Genomic DNA, 23535 nt, shown 5'->3' on the forward strand with positions numbered 1-23535 from the left:
CCTTTAACAACCGCAGTACCTCAAGGACTGCCTTTCTTTTTCGTCTTCCTCTTCTGCAACACAAGAATGGGACTTTTCTGCAGTGGCTCCCCACCCTAGTCCTACTCAGAGTAGACCCACTGTAATTAATGGGCCTGATGAAGTTAGGGCCATTCATTTCAGAGAATCCACTCAGAGCAAAACTTAGTTACGGACAACATATGAGCATAATACATATAAGCCCTATGCTGTACTGCATTTGTGAAACACGAATGGTAAGCATATTAATACACACAGCTGTACGCAGCGTTGCGTGTATCTGGTTACTTTAGGAAACGAGCAGTGTATACCCATATAACATGCATATGATATTATAACTGTTACAGTGTGTTTGACAACTTGTATAATAATGCATTGCTTGTATTTTTGGTGGAACCATTGTTGGAGGGGCAACTCACTGCTCATAGAAATTATGGGGTGAAATTGGAATGTGGGGGGTGGGGAGCTGTGCATATCAGCTCCACAACTGCATTCAGAGGCAAGGTGTACTAGCCAAGATGGACTGGAAGGTAGAATGAAGAGGTTCTTCACCTCTCCTATGAGCATCAATTCTCCTAAGACTCTTTCAACACCTTTCCTCTTCCTAATCTGATGTTAAAGATGGCAAGGGATTAAAAACAAAGTAGGGTCGTTTGCTGGAGAATCAGCAGGTGGGGCAAGGGTGGAGTATATAGAAGGGTCTGGTGACTTCTGTTTCAGTGCATCTGAAGAAGTGTGCATGCACACGAAAGCTCATACCTAGAACTAACTTAGTTGGTCCTTAAGGTGCTACTGGAAGGAATTTTTTTAAAAAAATTCCCCACCCATGATTTCACTCTGCAGTCCCGTCCCCCCCACATCATAAAAACATAAGAAGAGCCTGCAGGATTGGATCCATGGCCCATCTGGTCCTCACAATGGCCAACCAGATGCCGATGGGAAACCTGCAAGCAGGATTCAAGCAATCTCCCCTACTGGTGATCAGAAGCATTGTTGCCTCCAACTGTGGAGGAAGATCATAGCAATCAAGGTCTTTAACAGCTAATAAATTGTCTAAAATGTATAAGAAGTTCCTAATAACTGCTGGAAGTGTAACCACATAGATGGACCCCTTTTTCATATGTGGCAGACTTGCAAGAAAGCAAGGGTATTTTGGGAGACGATATATAACGAGATTTTTTAAAAAATGTTTAAAATGACTATGACCCCCCCAAAGCTTTTCTTTTAGGGATTATAGGAACAGAAGTCCCCCCAAAAGATGGTTCTGTTGTTTATGTATGTTACAACTGCAGCTAGGACTCTCTCTGTGCACAAAAAATGGAAAGAAGCAGAAATGCCCTCTAAAGAAGAATGGATAACCAAGGTGATGGAATATGCAGAATTGGCAAAGTTAACAGCTAAAATAAGAATTAAAAGCTTTGTGGAAGAACGGAAACTCTTTCTGGATTATTTAAAGAAATATTACATGATGAACACATGAGTAGGATTTGAACTATGAGCAACAGAAGGGATTAAAGATTACAGTAGTTTTGTCAAGGTTTAAGAGATAGAAGGAAGGGTGCGACACAGGAAAATAAACAAACACCATAGAAAAGGGGGTGGGAAGTTGGAGGGGGAGTTTTTCTTATGCACTGAAATGTATGTGTGAAATTTTGGAAAACTTAATAAAAAAACCCTTCACAAAAAGGGCATAGCCCTCATAGTTTAAATAGTCATCAATAGCTCTCTCCTCCTCCTTTGGCCCCACATTTGCCTTGCCTGCACACCATGGGGTTCCCCACAGTTTTCTCATCATGTGTAGTGTCACACTACATTTGAATACAATGGTGGGCAGATAGCGAGTTCAGCGGTGATGATTCTTCTTATTTGCATGACTAAAAGCATTGTTTTTTTACAGCAGTTCTTTTTAAAATCTTTTTGTAACTGATACTCTCAGAGGTGAAATGCTGGTGCCAAGTTAAACTCCTGGAATGTGTTTGCTTCATGATTGTATCTGAGAATATGGTAACCCAAGAATTGGTTGAAGCGGTGCAAGAAACACGATGTGCTCTCCACTCAGGGGATGCACGTATCACGATCAAATGGAGAATGAGAAAATGTGAATCGGCAGCTTTGTTGCTCACCAAATTATAGTGAACATGTACATGTCACACTTCTACACATGTTTACAGGAGCTTCCAAACCACAGTCTATGTGCCACACAATGAACAGAAATCCCAAGCACAGCTAGTAAACTGAAGGATTCACACGGGATTTCCTGTTGGACCTTTTTGAAAACAAAAGGAAAACTTTAAACTGTGAGTAGATGGGTTCAAGTTCTTTGGCCTTCTGTCTACTGGAAATTGGAAGCTGTAGAGCAATGTAGCTTTCTAGCCTATGAATATAATCTGATTTTCATCTCTTCCCCTGAAAGGGCAAAAGAGTTTCCAGCCCTGCAGAAGATCTGTCTAAAACGTTACACTGAATTGTTCTACTTACTGTTCATTTTAAAAGTCGGGCACAGTTTTGTGGGAACGTCACATACACATAAACATGAACCCAAAAAAAGAGGAGGATGAAGTAGATATGCACACAGAAGGGTGGAAGAAGCAGCCAGCTGAGTGTCACTAGTAATAGAGGGGTGTAAGATACCTGGTGGTTTCAAACCGGGGCTCCAGTGGCAAAGCCCAGGCATCTTCTTCAGGCACTTACAACTTGCACAACTAGCTTACAAAGGAGGAAAATACTGGCGCAACTTTTCCTGCACAGCCACTCATGTTTGGCCACACCCACTGCTGGTATGCGGCCTCCAGAGGTTTGGCCAAGGTTGAATGCAGTCCTTAGGCCAGAAAGATAACTTTCCAGATATTGTTAGATGATGGTGCCTTGACCACTGGCCATGCTGGCTGGCTGATGGGAGCTGTCATCAGCAACATCAGAGGATGATCACGTTGGCTACCCCAGATCTAGCAGGACACGGGTCAGATACTGGGATCATATGACGTAACTGATATAGCAAATTTTAATCAACATATGAAACAGTTGCTCACTCTTTTGCTTTATAAGAAAAAGAAACAGGTGTGATATGGGTATTGTAAGTTCTATCATTTTACTGCATCATTCTGGAACTGCTGCCTGTCTACCAAAGTGAGAGAAACTGTCAGAAAGCATAAGCCTCTCACAACTGATGAAGTCCTCTCATCTGAGTTTATGTGCTTCATACTTCCAAAGCCTTTACTTAGTGCTCCGTGATGCTACCTTTAGAAAAGAGGATGTTGGATTGTTCCTCCTGGCTGAATAGTACAATGGCTCCTGAGAATACAGAATATGGTCCTTCTTCATATAAATAATACATGTTAAGAAATGCAGGACTTTGTGACCTATGTAGACCATAGAATCTAGGTCAGAGTGTTAGATCAATGCCCAATCCTAAGGTTCACGAAGCAAGCAAACAGGTTCTTAGCATCTATCACCGCCCTTCTGGTGTAGGTCTCAGAAGACAATTACTGCTACTAATCGAAACTGGTTCATGCATTCATGTTTATCAATGGTTGGCTGTGGCATCTATCCAAAAGTCATCACAGAGCTCAAATTAAAGGGTTTTCCTAACACTTCACTTCACCATAGCACAATGCTTCTCCAAGGATGCCAGTTTGCACAGTGAGCCAGTGGCGGACCTACATTTTGGGAGCCCTGAAGCTTGAATTGTCAGGGGGGCCCTACACAACCAGCAATGAAATTTGGGTAGCCACTGTTACCTTCTTCAATGGGGTTGTTCCATAACAGATCAGCACACTTTTATAACCTCTGTGCTACTGATGCTCAAACTTTGAGATTGTTGAAATATATACAACCAAAAATTACTCAATTTGAGTCGTGCAACTCAACCCGAGTCTACTAGACCCAAAATTTTAAAGGAATGTGGACTAAAGTCGCTTCTGGGGCTCTCCAGAATTAGGGGCCCTGAAATTTAAGCTTATGAGTTAATGTATTTTTCGCTCTATAAGACGCACCAGACCACAAGACGCACCTAGTTTTTGGAGGAGGAAAACAAGAAAAAAAATATTCTGAATCTCAGAAGCCAGAACAGCAAGAGGAATCGTTGCACAGTGAAAGCAGCAATCCCTCTTGCTGTTCTGGCTCCTGTGATAGCTGTGCAGCCTGCATTCGCTCCATAAGACGCACACACATTTCCCCTTACTTTTTAGGAGGGAAAAAGTGAGTCTTATAGAGCAAAAAATACGGTACATAGTATATCCACCCCGCATTGAACTGCAGGTCACCAACAGCTCAGTTAGTAATCATGCAATGGAAATAAAGTTATGTATGTCTATGTGGTAATCTTCTTATGTGGCCCTGGCAATGTTCAGGACGCAAGGGAGAAACATGCTAAGAGGAAGGCATGCTTGACAAATCCACACCATGATCAATTCCCGCCTGGGAACCAATGTCCTCACTGTGGAAGGATGTGTGGGTCCAGAATTGGCCTTCACAGTTACTTATGGACTCTTTGATAAAACCGTGTTTATGGAAGACAATCTTACTCGGCTACGAGTGATCGCCAAAGAAGAAGAAGAATGTCAGATGTGGGGAACCTTTGGCTTTCCAGATGTTGTTGAACCACAACTTCCATCACCCCAGGCAATTAGTCATGCTTGCTGGGGCTGATGGGAGCTGTAGCTTGGCAATATCTGAAAATCCAAAAGTTCCCCATACCTGTCCTGGGTGCAAGGCAGCAGTTCGGGGGTAATGGAGAACTATTCTAGGCTGATATACCAACTCAAAGACTTTAGACTGCTTGATGGAGTCTAAATGAAGCTCCTTGATGGCAAAAGGAAAGGAAAGCACAATCTAACTCAAAAGGGCTGCTAGGGAGTTTAGCCCCTTCCTGGTTAGGGAAAAAAGCCTAACAACTGCAAGCAGCTTTCAGAATATCTGTTGTAATGCAACAGGTATTTTAGATGTGCTCATGGAAAAAAGAGGGAGGAAACAATCCATTTCTTAGGCAAGGAGGATTGCCCCATCTTTAAAGCAATTAAAATATTTGTAGGAACTACTCAGAGCCTTTGGAATGAAGGGGGGGGGTCTAAATTAAATACATACACGTGTGGCAGCTGTGTTGTGTCTCACCAACTACACAGGACTGCCTGGAACCCAAAACTGTCTCACGGACAATCCTATTGCCTTGCATGACAACACCAGCCTCGGTAAGCTTACAAACCCCTGATGCTTCGAGTGCAACCCCCATAAGGCAGCTCAATTGGACTAGTCGGCAGAGTTACTGGGTCTGCTGTGGAAGGAAATGGTTTGTGGGGTACAGTAAGTGCTACGGACAGGCATTCAGCAGCAGCAGACTAGCACAACTGCACTAAGTAGAAAATGTCACACCAACTTCCATTCTGAAGAACTCAATCTCATGTTCTTTTGAAGCTTCTCACACATTTTCTACTAGCAAAGCAGGAAAGCGGATCAAATTTCCAGTTTCATTCTAGGATTTTGAACAGATATGAAGTGGAAGAGGAGACATAGCCAGTTGTTGGGAGGCAGGGAGCTTTAGTCTTGGCCACTGCTTCATCGGGGCAAGACCTGCATTGCTGTACTCGTTAGGCCTGACCCTTCTGGGCACATCCTGTTTTGCTAATAAAGAGTTAACTCCAGCTTGTTCTGTGTGATTTACTGCTGGCTCGCTGCTGTCAGACACGTTATTCTTTGTTTCTATATAAATTGGTTCCACCTCCACGTGGGGACGCTTTACAGTGAGGCCGCTCAGCCTCCCCGTCACAGCATGGGATCTCGTCCAAACCCCGGGGAGGGGCTAGGGCCATGCCACAACCCCTTTTCGGGAACCCAGGGGATGCTCAAATTGATCCACATCGGCAGGGCTCCCCCTAGTGGTGGTTTGCCTAAGCCAATACCGCTCACATTCTGTAACCAATAAAGTTGTGGCCTAAATTTGCCCATTAACATTAACCTAAAATTCTGTTTCCTTGTCTTTATTTCTCCCACGGGTGACTTAGGGGCCTTGACACACAAATTCAAGCCTTGCAAAATGCAGACAATGCACGGTTGCTTGGGAAGCTATGGACCAAGTTCAGTGGCCCTAGGTTCCATCCCTGGCATGTACAATCCCTCATGTACAGACACTAATGCATGCATTTTGGAGAGCACGATGTGTTTTCAAAACACAAACACAAGTTTAAATAAAATGGGCAGTGATTGTACAAGCAGAACAACTTCTGCCTGTGCAATGGGACTCTCCTCCCACCACGTGCACCCTGCACTGACCCCAAATCTGTTTTGGAGGCTGCGGGGGGGGGGGGGGAATCCAGAACAGATTTAGAGGGCACACAGAGGGATGGGGTGGGAGAAAGACCCATTACACAATCAGAAGTCGTTCTGCTCATGCGAAGTGCTACTTTGTCCTACATTGAATACAACCCAATCTCTTGCCATCCATTCTGGCTTCTTCTGGCACTGCAACAAATAGGTTGACCCACCCAGGCAGTGCCTAATCAATTGCATTCTGCCCTCAGCCAGGCTCCCCTCCCATCTGCCTGTTTTCTTACTTACATCTAGTCCAGAGGATAGCCATGGCTTTCAGCTTCTTCTTTCTGGGTCCCCATCTGCTATACATATAAAGCAGCATCATTCTACATAGTCATGGCTTCCCCCCAGGGGCGGAGTGTGGGGAGGTCCAGGGGGGCTGTAGCCCTGGGTACATGAATTGGGGGGGGTGAGCCAGACGCCCCCATGCAGGGATCCCTGCCCTGCCTGCCACCATGGGTCTCTGGCCGCAGAGTCCGGCCTGGCCTTACTGCCATGTCTACAGCCCTCTCTCTGAATGGCCGCCCAGCCAGTATTGGGGAGATGCATCCATCAAGAACCGCATTGGCCACCAGGCTCCCTGCTGCGTGGGCAGGCAGGCAGGCAGGCGGCACAGCGCAGCCCAGTGAACCCTCTGTGCCTTATGCCTGCCCAATGGCTGTGGCGAGGGTTGGGCTGGTCCAGTGGGTTTTGTTTACCCTCTGCACCCAGGCCCACCTGGTCCTACCTGGTGTGCGTGCATAAGCATGGGCACACTGGGTGCCAGCAAAAGACGCAACACCGCTGCTTCTCCCTTAAAGACCTAGGAACAGTAGTTTGTTAAGGGTTCTGAAAGTTGTTAGCAGACCCCCCCTTTCCCCTCACAGAACTATAATTTCCAGAGATCACTGGGAAGAGGGACTGGTCATTAAGCCACTCTGGGAACCGTAGCTCTGCAAAGGGAACAGAGGTCTCCAGACAACTCTCAAACACAGTCAAACCTATCCATTCTTAAGGAAATTACCCCTGAGCACTCACTGGAAGGACAGATCATGAAGCTGAGGCTCCAATACTTTGGCCACCTTATGAGAAGAGAAGACTCCCTGGAAAAGACCCTGATGTTGGGAAAGATTGAGGACACAAGGAGAAGGGGATGACAGAGGACGAGATGGTTGGACAGTGTTCTAGAAGCTACGAACATGAGTTTGACCAAACTGCGGGAGGCAGTGAAGACAGGAGTGCCTGGTGTGCTCTGGTCCATGGGGTCACGAAGAGTCGGACACGACTAAATGACTAAACAACAACAACTCTCAGGGCCTTTAGCAAACTACAGCCCTATACAAACTTGCATGATATTCCCTGATAGTCTCCCTGTATTTCCCTATAGTTCTGGAAGTCACATTTCCATTGTTTGAAAGCTCAAACATAATGCAGAAATGAACAGTTGGGGGAGGAGTTGTGAAAACGTAACAAACTGCCATGCAAATGCAGCCTGGGTTGCTTTTAGGATCGCAATGTGCAGTTACCGTAATTCACTGCACCAGAAAACAAGACAAAGCTGGGAGTGGTTTGCGGGCTTGCTCCAAGGAGCCATGCATATTCTACATTTCAGATCTTAGCCACTAGCACTGAATAATCTCACTTCCATTTCTCATGCTGAATGCACTGTCAATTTGGCTTACATTGGGTACCCCAGCCTTGTGCTCACAAGAGGGTTTCTTTTTTTCTTTTCTTTTCAAGCCACGTCTTAGGGGTGATTATGTGCTGAAAGAATTCCACAATTGCCGGCTCCTGCTCAGACGTGAATAAGAAGGTCAACAATTCCTCTATTAACATGTGCAGTTTGCAAACGTTACATTGAAGAACTCGATACTGTAATTATGATCACGGGTAATGTGCCTTTCTCTGCTTGTCTAGAATCTGTAAATAGATGAGGGTTTTTCTTTTCTCTTCTCCACCCCCCTTGCCTGCCTTTGGGGCTGGCTGTGTTCATCCCCCCCCCCCTCAAAAAAAATCCTAAACCTTGATAGCTTTGCAAGAGTCTGTTTTCTTTCTCAAAAGCACAAGAGATGTCTCCTGCGCTCCATTTACTTTATTTGTGCCCTGTTATCCTCAAACAGCCAGCCGAACAGTAAATTAGCAAACGGTATGAGGATTTCTTATGAAAGGAAGCTGAAGGGGGGAGAGAGAAAGAAACATTTTAATCACACTGGCAGGTGGAAACCCTACTGTTCTGGACTGCTCAAAACAACACACACCGAAAGAAAAAGAATGATAATATGTGAGGAGCGTAGAATTGTTCCAGTGTTTTAGGTATCGTTTTCAGTTTTAGCATTATTATTTTGGGGGTTCTATGTTGCAATTCCACCTCCTCCCCCCACCCCACCCCCTTCTGGCAGATAGGGTAGTGCCTGGATAAGGCCAGACAGCCACAGGGCAGGAAAACTGCTGTGTCAAATTTGTGGTTTCCTTTCCTGTAGTTCCTAATAGGGGTCAGAAAAAACTGGAGGTGCCAGGTCAAAATCCAGCCTCCTCGGCTTTGCTGACTGCTTTCCCTGCCGGAAGTGCCCTCCAGGACATCAGAACTAGCCAGATATACACTTGCAGGGGCTGGGAGTTGAAGTACAGCCCCACCATCTCTTCATAGCTTTGCAATTAGTTGCCAATTAAGGGCTTATAATTATTGATGCAGAATATTTGAAATAGGCAAGGCATTTCAGATTTAATCGCAGGGAGGAAGAGATTTTGGTAGCAGGGAAGAGAAGAACAAGGAAAGTCTTCTCCAGAAGATATTCAAAATTAATCCTAGAATCATAGAATTGGAAAGCACCCAAGGGTCATCTAGTCCAACTCTCTGCAATGCAATTAAACTGTGAGGAACAATGAAAGTTGCCCTATATCATGTCAGACTTTGTCTTGCTAGGCCAATTACCATGTTCCTCAGCCTTTGGGTCCACAGATGTTGCTAGAGCTGCTATTCCCATCACCCCTGACCATTGGGCTAAGCTGGTTGGGGAAGATGGGAGTTGTAACCCAACGACTGGGGACCCAGGGTTGAAGAATGCTGGTTTAATCTGCTCACCTGCAAATCCTTGGAATCTCCAGCAGAAAGATGTCTTCCACTGGCTACCTGGTCCTTAGATGATAATATAATGGTCTGGATCCGAGATCCACTGCATGCAAAACACATATTCTACCACTGAACTCTGACACCCTCCTAAAAGCAGTGTATTTTATTAACATCTGTTATGCAAATATCTATCTATTATAAGAACTACAGGGATGTTATTGTTGCTTTGTATACTGCAGTGGTTCTCAAAGGGTGCGCGGCAGGAGAAGAGGAGGGATTGGAACCACTCTGGAAATTTTAAACACTGAGTTAACTCTCCTAACAATTATCAGCGTCCTTAAACTACAGTTCCCAGGATTCCTTGGGGGAAAGCCATTGACTGTTGAAAGTGGTGTGATGGATTGTACTAATGGGGCCCAAGAGAAAACATCTAAGGGGGAGATATGGTTTAAGGAGGAAGTCGCTCCTCAATACACACTTTAGCAACAACAACAACACTATTAATAGTGGCTAAAAAAACCAATGTGCATTGTTTATATGTAACAGAAGAGAGAGATTTCCCTTCCCCACAAAATATTTTAAAATATAAAGACCAAGACTAGAAGTATAAAAACCTTTCCCCACAAACACACAGAAGGACTGGCTTTCGGGTGAGGGGAATCCACCTTCCTTTTCATTCAGGGGTCTGTCTCAAGCTTTCTGGTGAAGGACAAGGAAAGGACTGCACAACCTACACAACATACCAGGCATATTTCTGTATCAGCTGCCAAAGCAGGGGGTGGAGGGAGAGGAATCAGCACTCGGCCGCAGGTCTGTCATAGAAATGCTTAATTTTAACAGCCAATTGTTTGACAGGCCCCTGATTCTTTCTACGCACTGAGGAAGACATGGCCATTTTGCCTGGCAATCCTTGGGACACAACTGTAAATTGAGACCATTTCGACTCATTCCAAATCACCTCCTTTGTTTCTCTGATTTGACTGTCTGTTCTAATTTATTTGAAACATGGGGAACTCTTGGAAGGTACTGCATATTGACTATAACAGTTTCGTAGTATCCCCATTCCTCACAGATCATCTAGTATTGGCCCTGATGTTTTGGAACTACAATTCCCATCATCCCTGACCACTGGTCCTGTTAGCTAGGGATGATGGGAGTTGTAGTCCCAAAACATCTGGAGGGCCACGTTTGGCCATGCCTGAAGTATTGCACACACATAAACATGCAATGGGTTGGATCCAGCAGAAAGGAAGGATTGCAAGTCAGTGCTATAACACTTGCCTGCCATGCAGAAGGCCTCAGGTTTGAACCCTGGCATCTCCAGGAGCAGGAGTGCCAACTTGGCCCCACAACCATGGGTGCCCGGGGCCAAGGGTGCCATGCTGCGTGCATGGCCATGGCACTGAAATTTGTGGGTGTCCTACCCCTTCATGGGTAATTTTGTGGGTTCTCGGGCACCCAGGGCCCCAGGGACTTGGCACCTATGTCAGGTAGGACTGGGAGACCCCCCCCCGTCTGAAACCCTGGTTTGCTCCTGCTCCCCTGCATAGACACTGGCGAGCTAGATGACCCCATGGTCCAATTTTGTCCAAAAGAACTTCCTACAAACCTAGTCAACCTCCGGCCCCATTGAAATCAATGCAGAAAGTTGTCACGGCTTCCCACTGATTTCAGTGATGTCACGAACTGGCAGGGCAACAGAGAGGAGGAAGAGGATCCCAGCGAGGGGTGTAGTCATGACTGGGGCACAGTAGGGCAGGCTGGGGATGGAGAAGGAGAAGTTGCTGTAGAAAGTACTCACAAGACAATGGAAGATGGAAGTCAGTGCACAGGAACCAGGACAGCAGGACCCATCACGAGAGCCAGAGGGACCCCGTCTCCACAAACAGGCTGGGCTCCGAGGCATAGGGAGCAGAAGGAAAGAAGCACTGGGAGGTTGAGGCAGACAAGGGCCCACAGCCCAGGTGAAGTGTGTTAGGTTTGGGAGGAGGTGTGTTAATCCTCAGCTACAGTAGGCTCAGGACAGGTGAGGATCATCTGCCTCATCAAGCCCAGATGCTGCAATCAGCATGCAAAGTATGAAAGGGAAGCAGAGATGAAGTGCTGTGGCTACTCAACTTCCCACGTTGGTTGGACCATGGCTAGGATGTTCCAGGGAGGTCTTTGCAACTGTGCTTGTGCGGGACTGACTCTCAGGTGCCCTGATGCCTTGATTGGCTGCAGGAACTGGGCCTGACAGGCCTTTCGACCTGTTGGCCCACCCAGGGGCAAAGGAAGGCATCGTGACACCCGGGGCAGACATCACGACGTAGGACGCATGTGCGGTGTCGTTACGTACAACACATGTGCTGTACATAGTGATGCCGCACACACGCTGTATAACGGTTTGCTGCCAGCGCCACTCCAGCACTGTATGGATGGTGCCAGAACCCCTCCATCACTACTGCAGCCATGAACACGGCTGTAGCAGCGATGATGAAGAAGAAGAGTTTGGATTTGATATCCCGCTTTATCACTACCCCAAGGAGTCTCAAGGGATGCGGGTGGCGCTGTGGGTAAAACCTCAGTGCCTAGGACTTGCTGATCGTAAGGTCAGCGGTTCGAATCCCTGCGGTGGGGTGAGCTCCCGTCGTTCAATCCCAGCTCCTGCCCACCTAGCAGTTCGAAAGCACCCCTAAGTACAAGTAGATAAATAGATACCGCTTTATAGCGGGAAGGTAAAAGGCGTTTCCGTGTGCGGCACTGGTGCTGGCTCGCCAGTTGCAGCTTCATCACACTGGCCACGTGACCCGGAAGTGTCTTCGGACGGTGCCGGCTCCTGGCCTCTTGAGCGAGATGAGCGCGCAACCCTAGAATCGGTCACAACTGGCCCGTACGGGCAGGGGTACCTTTTAAGGAGTCTTAAAGCAGCTAACATTCTCCTTTCCCTTCCTCCCCCACAACAAACACTCTGTGAGGTGAATGGGGCTGAGAGACTTCAGAGAAGTGTGACTGGCCCAAGGTCACCCAGCAGCTGCATGTGGAGGAGCGGAGACGCGAACCTGGTCCCCCAGATTACGAGTCTATCGCTCTTAACCATTACATCACACTGGCTCTTATGGTGATGGGAAGGATCCCATCACCGTCCCTGTGGCGCTGGAGTGGCACTGGCGGCAAACCGCTATACAGCGCATGTGCGGCGTCGCTACATACAATGCATGCATGAGACGCCGCACATGCAGTGGCGTAGCGTGGGAGGTGCAGGGGGCGGTCGCATCGGGAGCAACATCTGGGGGTTAGGGGGCGCAAATCCACAGGTTAGGGGGCGCAAATCCACGGGTTAGGGGGGGCAAATTACTTGCCTTGCCCCGGGTGCTGACAACCCACGCTACGCCACTGCGCACATGCGCTGTACTTAGCGGTTTGCTGCCAGCACTGGGATCCTCTACTCACGGCTGCAGCTGCAAACAAAGGATCCTCCAAAGGCGACTGTGGCACCGCAATGGCTGCTTCCGCCACCTCAAGCCCCCATGGGATGACTTCTTGTCACACACACACCCCAGGCATGGAACCCGGGGTGTACCGCCTCCCATGCCCCCCCCCCCGTTGTGACGCCACTGGGCCTGCCAGACCATCCACTAATGTCTGCCGTGAGATTGTGCACTCCTGCAGGACTTTCCGCCAGGTACCCCATGGTTCAGGAGAACACTGGAAGCAATCCTAGCCTAGTCAGGCCCACAGAATTCAGTGAGACTTACATTTGAGTGGAGATGGTGAGGATTGCAGCCTAACTGGGTGTGAGCCCAACCCAATGTTGCCCTTCTTCTGAAAGCAGCTTACACACCATAAAAATGTAGCATAGCCAAACTTTTCCCAGCACTCATCTCCATGTGGAGGAAAGTTCCACCTGTTTAATTCTTGAGTTTCACAGAGACCAGGCCAGTTTTTTGTTTTAAAGTTGGCAGTGACATTTAATACACTGGAATATTGGCCAATGCTAGAGTGAAAGGACATAAAGCCAAAGACAAGCCACACAGAAATATGGAGAACTCTTGCACTCTGCAACCAGTGACATTTACACATAGGGGAACAAACGAGTAGTGTGTCTGTTTAGCTGAAGCAAATTCCAGTTCTGAAATCAGCAAGTTGGAAAGAAATATTAGAAGTTATCTTACACTGAGGTAGACCATTGGTCCACTCAGGTTTTCCCAAACTTGGGTCTCCAGCTGTTTTTGGACTACAGCTCCCATCATCCGTAGCTAGCAGGACAAGTGGTGATGGATGATGGGAATTGTAGTCCCAAACCAGCTGGAGGCCAAGTTTGGGAAAGCCTGATCTAGCTCATTATTGTACACACAGACTGGGCATCACTTTCCTGGTTTTCAGGCAGGATTCTCTCTCATCTGCACCCAGAGATGCCAGGGAACTGAACCCATAACCTTTTCTGCAATCTTCTACCACTAGCTAAGGCCCTTCCCCTTCAACACGCAAGTGGTTTTCTGCTAACAGCATGTAGCTCCAGAGGGGAATTGAAATTGTTTCTTATTTCATGATGCGTAGACTAGCATGGTACTTGCAATGAAGTAAGAAACAATTCAAATTCCTCTCTCGGATAGAAATTCTATTCCCATTCTGTCCCTATTTTCATACAATCAGGGTTGTGTTTCCATTTTGTGGTTTCTGTGAAGAGCTTCATATATTTTTATTTATTTATTTATTTTTAAATCCAACTGGATTTTTTTTTTAAAAAATGTGAATTTAGACAAGAAAAGTAGGCCCATTTTTTTCTACTTTTTTTCATTCAGGAGTTGCACTAGTTTTTTAAAAAAACAAAAAAACAAAACAAAAAGAGCACAACAAACCCCCCCTGTTGCTTCTTGAAGGTGTTTTCATTTCATTAGACTTGCAAATATATCCACAGAATGTCGCTAACCCATAATTTCCCCCTAGTCTGCTTTGCCACACTCCCCTATGGATAGCCATTGGTGTGCGATGTCTGTAGCCCAAAAGGGGAGGGGGGAAGAATCAACTCTCTTTCCATTTGCAACGCTTCTCTGATTGGTCTCCTGGAGGAGGCTGTTTCTCACACTAGGTGATCAGGCGATTGGCTATTTATAACCTTCCTCTAAATTCCTTCTCAGTATGTTTACTGCTTATTCTCCTAAGCACTCAGGTAAAGCTGAGCAGATCTAGCCATCTGAGAACCCTATGCACACAACCTTCGATTTCATGATGGGGAAAAGGCAGCAAAATGCTATTTTTTATATAGTCATGTCAGAATGAGTAGAATTGTAGAGTTGGAAGAGACCACAAGGGTCATCTAGCCCAACTCCCTGCAAGGCAGGAATCTCTTGCCCAACGTAGAACTCGAACCCACGACTCTGAGATTATGGATTGGGGGTGTGGATCTTGTCCGAAGCCCAGGGAGGGGGCCATGCCACGACCCCATTGGGAACCCAGGGGTAAGTGAGAGTTGATTCGCATCGACGGTGCTCCCCCTACTGGTGGTTGACCCTTACTGGACTCCCTGCAGGGCGGGCAGGAGTCCGATATAGTTGGGTCAATTCCAATGCCTAAGCCAATACCGCTCATATTTTGTAACCAATAAAGTTGTGGCCTAAATTTGCCCAATAACCATTAACCTAATATCTGTGTCCCTGTGTCTTATTCATAAACGGGGGTGGCCTTGGGGTCTTGACACACAAAACTTGGGTGTTCTGAGGTTGTACACCAAGTGAATATTTCATTTTATTTCCCATTCACTATCATGGTGGGGCATTAATACAAGGGGCCCTCACAAAACTGGATCGTAAATTACTCGTCTTCTATAGCTACTTTGAAAAAAGGTGCTCATTCTTCCCAGTCATCCCTGCCAACAGATGTCATATTTAAAAGGTGATGTGAATCAAAGAAAGTCTTAGATATCTAAGTAGACTTGCAATGAAAGGAAGTATTTTCTGCCAAAGGTTGCATAAATCAGAGAGGGACAGATTCTCTGTCGTAAGAATAGAACCCTAAGAGAATGAATGGGAATTCTCCACTGATAGTCCCATTGTGGGAATTATCATATTATAAAATATTGAAGTGGGAATTAGAATTCCGCAGAGGTTATTTGGCAATTGCAGTTCTATGCATGCTTACTTGGGAGTAACCCCACTGAACTCAGTGGAACTTACTTTCATGTAAGCATACATAACATTGGGTTGAGACTCTATGAATGCAAGCAAACCCATGTGTATTTAACTAAGAAGTTGTTTTCAAAACTTTTGACAGATTTATTTGATTTCTATCTTGTCCTTCCTGATTCCCCCACCCAAAAATTCTGCGGAGGGTTGCAGAATTATTGGAAGTTAATTACTAAGTTCTATGGAGACCTGTTTAAGGTGGTGTGAAGGCTTGCTTGATAGAAAATGGTACAATATTTGTCCAATATAAAACCATTTTATTCATTTTCAAGTAAAAAAGAAAAACCTTTCACAGCAGAGGCAGAAATTCTAATGTTAATAATTGCATTTTACCACATATGGCATACATTGGATTTTCCCCCTCCCCCCCTTCTGCATTATCTTGTGGGAAGTGAAGATCCCTATCTATTATGTTGAGGACTTGTTAGCTGAAAGAAATGAGCAGATAAAGGAGGCAACTGCTTATCAATGATTTTGTGGAAATGTGAGGTGAGATCCAACTCTCACTTGGATTTAATTCCCACTGAAACAACCAAGCAATGTGCTGCAAACTTTTACAACAGTACAGAAAGCTACTTAATGATTTCTCTAGGCAAATACGGTAAACAAAGGACAGAATGTCGAGGGACCACATGGTGTTTGCAGGGTTTTGACAAAAGTTCGATTTTTTAAAAATGATCTTGTCAGTTTACCGTGTGATCTGAGATTTAAGCACATGCACTTGGAAGGAAGCCCTTCCAGTTTCGACAGAGCTTTCTCCCAGCTAAGTGTGCTTAAGAGGATCACAGCCCCAGAGAGATCGGCACCATGCAGCAAAACCCTTGCCAACATATTTTTTCAGTCATCTGAGCTTCATTTGGAGAAAGTGAGCTTGATCCCATCTGAAACAACCTACAACCCTCAGCTTTTTAGCATTCTCATTTCCTAAAGAGGTCTGGGGAACAAAGCAGATAGCCAGGGGGTGTGGAAGGGGAAAAAGAAAGTTAAGAAGTCAATAAGTGTGCTTTCATCTTTACAATTCCTTAAATCACTTTGCTTTGCTTGGAATAAGATGTATATATTTCCCGCACATGTCATGGCCCCCAAGGAATGGGGAGACCAGGGTGGGAGTAATTCATGGCTCAAGGTAAGAGGTGAGTATGGATTGACTGGTCCTCCCCACTTCGAAGACCCAAATCAAGCCAGCAGGGGGCAGAAAGACTGAGGGATGTGACTGACAAGTCCAAGAGGTGATCAGGCACCCAGAGGCTGAGAGGGAGCTCTCTGAAAGCACCTTTCTCTCTTCCACAGTCAATTTGCATCGTGAGCCAGACCAACAGATCTACAAAACCGAGAACCATGAGAGAGAAGAAGAAAGAAGAAGAAGAAGAAGAAGAAGAAGAAAGCAGCCATCCTAGGGATATCCTTGAAAAACAACTCAAGATTTGTGTGCTTTTGGAGGCCAGGCTGCAAAGGCTGCAGAAGATGGACCAAAAAGAACCACCACAACAAAACGACCCAATCACTTCAAGGGATTCCACTGGATGGGAGAAAGTGACAAAGACCTGCTGATGCTGGAGAAGGGAAACTCAGCGCACTGCCAGGCAGTGATACAAGCAGATCTCTGTCCTGTGCAGAGATGCAGATTTATTTCCAAGGCGCATTTCCCGTATTGCTGGTATCTCAGCTCCTGCTGCTGCTTCTTTCAGAATTTCCAGCTGTGGGGTGGCTCCGCTGCTATTCTGATGGAGCAGTGGGGTTGCGCCCTCCGGAGCAATTCTCCCCTTGGGGTCATACACACACACACAGCAGATACAGAGAAAGGGAGGCACCTTCCCTGTCATGGCCCTCTTTGACTCCCCCGCCTCCGCCTCCTCCTCCCGCGGGAACTCTCTGGAGTTTCAAATTTCCTTCTAGACTCTGCAAACGCCCAGGAATAGCACCCTGTTCACAAGTGGCCACAGACACCTAACGGACCACTCAGTCAGCCCCGCTCTTTCCTGCCCAGGGATGCACCTAAGGGGAGGGGAGGAGAAAGGGAGGAGATTCCTTCTGCGCTATGCATTGAGCTCCTGTCAGAGGCTTGCCACGTAAGCTGGAAAGAGCCCGTTGGGGCTCTGGCGTGTGTGTGTGCTTGGTCACAGGTCGGAGATGCAAAACAGGTAAGGCGATATCTTGGGCTGTCTAACTGCTCCTGCTCTCCGAACGCGCAAGCTTGAGGGCTCCACAGAAGACTTCCTACGTACTCTTCTCTCTTTCCCCATAAACAGTGGTTGAGGACCTCTGTGCCAAAAAAAGTCCCACGCTACAGCAGCTCAAAAATGTCAGTCCCTTTCCTGCTTATTTCTCGCCAGCCAAAAAGAGAGCCACACTCACATACTCAGAGGGCGCCAGTCAGTTCCTGATACCTGAGAGACACATTTAGGATCGAAGGGAGTTTGCTGCTGTAAAGAATCCCCTGCTGATCTATTTTTTTATTTTAACATTTATTTATTCCACCCCCTTTGAGAAAGTGGCATGACTTGAAGTCTACAGACAGTGTCTCCCACCTCCTATTTCAAGCATTCACAAAGCCCCCGCTCCCTTTCCTTCCAGCCCCTCTCTCTTTGGCCAAGATTTTGTGAACTTGATCGGCTTAATGACTTCGGCAAGTTCAAGAGGCGCTGCGCTGGTGGTGAGAGTTTGCAGAAACCATTTTCCCGAAGCGTTTCCAAAAAATTGGCCGGGCGCACAAAGAAAAGTAGCTTTGTTCCGAAAGTGTCCCGCATTCCTTCCCAGTTTTAGCACCTTCCCACCGACGCTGCTCCACGACTCCCTGAAAGGCTCAAGAAGCTGGAGCGGAGGAGACTCGCAGCCTGATCCTATGGATATTACGCTGAAACTGACATAAGTTCAGTGTAAATTTAGTACTCCCAAGCAAGCAGCAAGGTAGAAGCCTGCGACTAAGAGAATCTGAGCAGAAGCATCACCAAACCCACCACTGGTCACAGGGGGTGGGGAGAAAAACTTTCCCCTGGGGGGACTTCATGGAAATGTCATGCCTCCCCCCGCCCTAAAGTTCGAAGGAGCTCTAAATTGGGGTCAGGGATTAGCTCAAGGGATTGGCTTCTACGCAACAATCAGAAGAGGCAAGGAATCCTCTGAGCGCGCACAGAGTGCCTTCCACCACTCCAGAGATGTGAGCGGACTTGTGAGCCCCGGTACCTTTGGCTAGACAAGTCAGGGGCTTCCCTGCCTGCTATCTTCTCCTCCCGCCCCCTCACCACCACCCCGTTCCCAAACAGGGCACAGGAGAAAGCGGCGATGGCAGCCCGGCTGGCCTCCTTCCTTACCTCCCCTGACCTCCGCCGCCTCCAGCAGGAGCATCCAAGCGACGAGTAGCGCGGGCCAAGCGGAGTCCCAGAACCACCGTTTCGTTTTCCACCTTGTGGACCATGTCCGCCTCGTCTCCATGGAGAGGGGTGCCTCCACCGCCGAGCGTGCCAAAAAAAACCTCGACGCGCGCGCCCCCCTGCCCAACCTCCGGGGCGCCTTGGCCCCCTGCGCGCTGCTCGCTCGCTCGCCTGGCCCGCCGTCGCCTCCTCCGCGCCACTTATATTCCCAAAGGCGCCGCGCCGTCTTCTCTAGAGATCCATCCGATCCGGTGTGCCAAAGCGGGGAGTGGGGAAAATGAAAAGAAAGGTGCCTGGAGAGGGTCTGAGCGAGAGAGAGAGAGAGAGAGAGAGGATGGTCCCTCGCTGCCGGCTGGGTCTCGACAGCCCGGCTCCAGGCCCTTCCGATGCGCCCTGCTTTCCCAACTGCAGGGCAATGAGGGGCTTCAGTCCAAAGGCGGAGAGCGCAGTATCCCCCCTCAAGGCTGCATCCTGAAAAGAGGGCTGGCCCAGAAGCGCACGGGGAGAACAGCAGCCAGAGAGCGAGCGAGCGAGCGGACAGCCTCCCTCCTCCGCCTCCTCCCGCCCTTCTTTTCTCCCACCCCCTCCTGCTCCCCCCCACCCACCCAAACTGACAAGGAGGCTGCCGGCCAGAAGCCAATAGCTCGCCTCCTTCCGCACCCGAAGCCTCGCCCACTCCCTCCACTCCCCCTGGCCCGAGGAGACCCGGAGCAGAATCCGTGCCAAAAAGCGCTAAGTTTAAGGTGAGCAGGAAAAGTGGAAAGGGGAGACCATGGATAGCAGCGTTTCCAACACACAGCGGGGATTAAAAGAAGTAGCGGAAGTGTAATACCCACCCCCCAAAAAAGGATTGATTCAAGGGCTTCACTTACATCTCCCAAACTTTTGGGGTGGTCCATAAACGCATCCACAGGGCCCCCAATGCAATGAAAAGCATTGTTCAGAATTGCGGTTTGCACCGCTCACTAAGGAAGTCAACAGCACACTGAAATTCAAACAGCAAATGAATGGCACTTTTATTCAAAATCCCTTTAAAACTATTTAGTTTAATTCATTCAGCAAAATTGATGAACTTGATCCAGTGATACCAACTTTTCAAAGTCTGCTGGTCAATTACACCTTCAGCACACACACCCTGCCCCGTGTCTCTTAGGGAGCCATTGATTTACACAGTGCTCTCCGAAGTTGAGCCTGGCTTCTGGAAATAAATAGTTGCACAAAAGTTACTAGAGTGGGGTGGGGTGTTAGTCTCTCTGAATGTGCAACAGCTCGTTGTATGAATATGACCTCAAAGAAGGAAAGGACCAGTATTATAAAGTACAGTGGTACCTTGGGTTAAGTACTTAATTCGTTCCAGAGGTTCGTTCTAAACCTGAAACTGTTCTTAACCTGAAGCACCACTTTAGCTAATGGGGCCTCCCGCTGCCCCCGTGTTGCTGCTGCACGATTTCTGTTCTCATCCTGAAGCAAAGTTCTTAACCCGAGGTACTATCTCTGGGTTAGCGGAGTCTGTAACCTGAAGCGTATGTAACCTGAAGTGTATGTAACCCGAGGTACCACTGTATCTGTGCTTAGGAGATGGCTCTGGCTCACCACAGGCAACCAAGCAGGTGGCTAAGAGAGAGCATGCTTGAATCTCAATTAGAGCTATCCCTCCATGGAAAAGATAGTCTAATAAAGTCAACCTCTTTGAGACTAGGCTCTTGCTGCTATTGCATAAGGTCTTTGTGAAGTGGAAGAGTAGGATGAGGTCAAATGGCATTTAAGTAGAAATGGCAAAAGAAATCTTCATCCCTGTACACACCTACAATTTGCCCCCACCCAAAAAAAAATTTGTTCTGAGCACAAGATGGAGCTGCATGTGACTGATCAATTGTCATTCAGAGTGAAGCTCTTCTCAAACTGTATATGGCTGCCACCTCCCCTCTCCCAGCTAAAATAAACCCACTAAAGAAACACATCAGTTTGCATCCCCACCACTGCTGAGGGAGGTGCTTGTCTCCAAACCAAATTTCTAGTTGATTTTTATGATCTTCATCCATTCTCCCCATAAAAACCCAGGACAGCTTTTGCAAAAGCCAACAGAAAACACACATGGCTTCTTTAGCATGCCTAACTATGGATTGGATTTTGTTCACCCAGCTCTCCTGACCAGTGGTGGTAAGGTGAAGTGGCTACTTCAGGTGGCAGGCTTTGGCCATTGCGTGTAAGAGGGAGACTCATCAATCTGTCCCATGGACACACTCTATGAGGACACTGCTTGGTGCAACCCACATGGAGAACCACCACTAGACATGGAAGAGCAGCGCCAATTCTTTCATTGTGGCAACACTAGTGAAGGTAGTCCAAGGAATCGAATTTACCAACAAAAGGGGAGCAGATGTGAAGAGCGGCAAATCCTCCCCCCCCCCCAGGTTTACATGCAATTGGGATTAACTAGAGGGGTTTAAGCACCAAATGGAGAAAGTTCCATCCTTTCTACTCTGGAAATTGGAACCCCAACCTTCGCTTTGGAGGTGGAAGCATAGGAAGTTGACTTATATCAAGTCTGTCCCATTGATCAATCTAGCTCAATATGGCAATGGATCCCTGGCCTTTCAGACTAGTCTCTCTTGGAGATGGCAAGGGTTGAACCTGTGAACTTCTGCATGCAAGACAGATGATGTACTATTGAGCTACAACCTTTCCCCTGCCGTGTAATAGAGATCTGAGTTTAAAAAGGGTGCCCTGCTGTGCCATGTCCATTTGATGACGTGGATTTCAATCCACAAAAGCTGATGTGTGTCCTAATAAAACTGCCTGTTTTAGGGTGCAATGAGACTTTTTTGTTGTTGTTTGGCTGCAGGCCCTGTCCTTGCTCTGGAGAAACAAAGACACAGCTTCTAGAACCACCATATAGTGGTACCTCGGGTTACATACGCTTCAGGTCACATAGGCTTCAGGTTACAGACTCTGCTAACCCAGAAATATTACCTCGGGTTAAGAACTTTGCTTCAGGATGAGAACAGAAATCGCATGGCGGCAGCAGAAAGCCCCTTTAGCTAAAGTGGTGCTTCGGGTTAAGAACAGTTTAAGAACAGACCTCCAGAACAAATTAAGTTCTTAACCCGAGGTACCACTGTACTCAGAAAGGATTCATCTCCCACGTGTAATCACATGACCAGTGTGATTTCCCCCACTTGGTAGCAATTGTTTTAATAATTGTTCTGTGGCCTCTACGTCCCTATGTATTAAGAACTTCATCAAGGCAGCCAACAGAATTTCATATTTGCAATGCTGAATGAGAGTGGAGACAACTTTATATGACCAGCTCATGTTGAAAATAATGAAAGGGATATTTCATTACTTAAAAAAAGACATCCAAACAGAGTTTGGTCTGTGATCTGATCCTGGATGGAAAAAGACATTGCTTGCATAGTCAGGAAAAAATAATCGTGTCTGGCTCCACCCTAAGCAACAGATGATCACACCCTTGCTTCTGAATGAAGCAAAGAGACGAGCGCATATAGAATTGGATGCCTTCCTGGATGCTGGGAAGAAGCGTGAAAGAGCACATTTCTTAGAATGTACCACAATACTTACACATTACAGGCAGTTCAAAGAGCACCAGTTAGGATCAGATTTGTATTTCGCCAAAGTTAAATTTGGAGGCTAGAATTAATCAGCCACCTCTGCAAATAAGTTCTCGAAACTTACTAGCCCACAAAAATGTTTTACTGCTACCCACACATTCCTGTGTTAATCATTCTTGGCCCAAAAGAAAACACAGAAACAGTGGCTGTCTGCTCACCGAGCAGTGAGTCTTGCCACAGGTGACCAGGCGAAGGTTGATTTTAAAAGACTTACAGTGCAGTTTTAATCACACTTTCTCTGAAATAAGCCCTGCTTATGTTCAGTGGGACTTGGTTCAAGGGAAAATGCACATACAAACTACCTTTTTGGTGCAATCCTAAGCACAACTACTCAGGAGTAAATGTGGTTTACTCTTTATAAGGATTTCTATGATTGCTGCCTTACAGTACAGTCCCATACATGCATACTCAGAATTTGCTAAGATGGCAGATATGGGGAAATCTGTCAATTTTGATTTCTCTTAGTTCCTCATTTCTCATGTCTTATGTTCAGTTTTCCACATTTCCATGTCAGTTTGTGATTAAAAAAGCCTTGGGGAAAACATAGTCATATTTTTGTGTGAATTTCTCCTGACACGTCTCTATGCTTGCTTGCCTCAAAATACATCCTGCAAAGCAATTTTACCTAAAATACTGTATTTTTTGTATGCTGTTTCCACTGATATATGCATTTTAACTACGCTTTTACCCTCGTATATGCATTTTTGTACACATTATTTGGCTGGAGAAATGCATTGCAAAATTCAGAGAAGTGTGAATTTCAAGGGATGGCTGGGTTTCAGTTCACATATTGTTTTGGAAACTGCAAATTTAGTGGGTTTGCCTTTAAATGTGAACCAAATAAAAAAACAACAACCCATCCTTATCTGTCCTCTGATGCAGTGTCATGTGACTCAGTGTCTGAACTATCAATAGTGAACCAGAAAGTTCATGGTCAGCAGGTGAATTAACCACATGCTCCAACTTGTTTTAGACAAATCTCCACCCCACCCCCTACA

General features: G+C 46.7%; 1 protein-coding gene across 4 annotated transcripts in view; it reads right to left on the bottom strand.

Annotated features, from left to right (window-relative positions):
- The window catches only part of COL11A1 (collagen type XI alpha 1 chain), a 257537-nt gene extending 238109 nt beyond the window's left edge, over nucleotides 1–19428 (bottom strand). For all 4 annotated transcript variants that reach the window (XM_081916017.1, XM_081916015.1, XM_081916016.1 and 1 more), the window contains exon 1: nucleotides 18846–19428. In XM_081916017.1, coding sequence (XP_081772143.1) covers nucleotides 18846–18966 — 121 coding nt within the window. In that variant the 5' untranslated portion in view covers nucleotides 18967–19428. The remainder of the gene's footprint in view (nucleotides 1–18845) is intronic.
- Between the last annotated feature and the right edge of the window lie 4107 nt (nucleotides 19429–23535).

This window comes from Podarcis melisellensis, assembly GCF_964234715.1.
Source record: "Podarcis melisellensis genome assembly, chromosome: 6".
NCBI classification, from domain to species: domain Eukaryota; kingdom Metazoa; phylum Chordata; class Lepidosauria; order Squamata; family Lacertidae; genus Podarcis; species Podarcis melisellensis.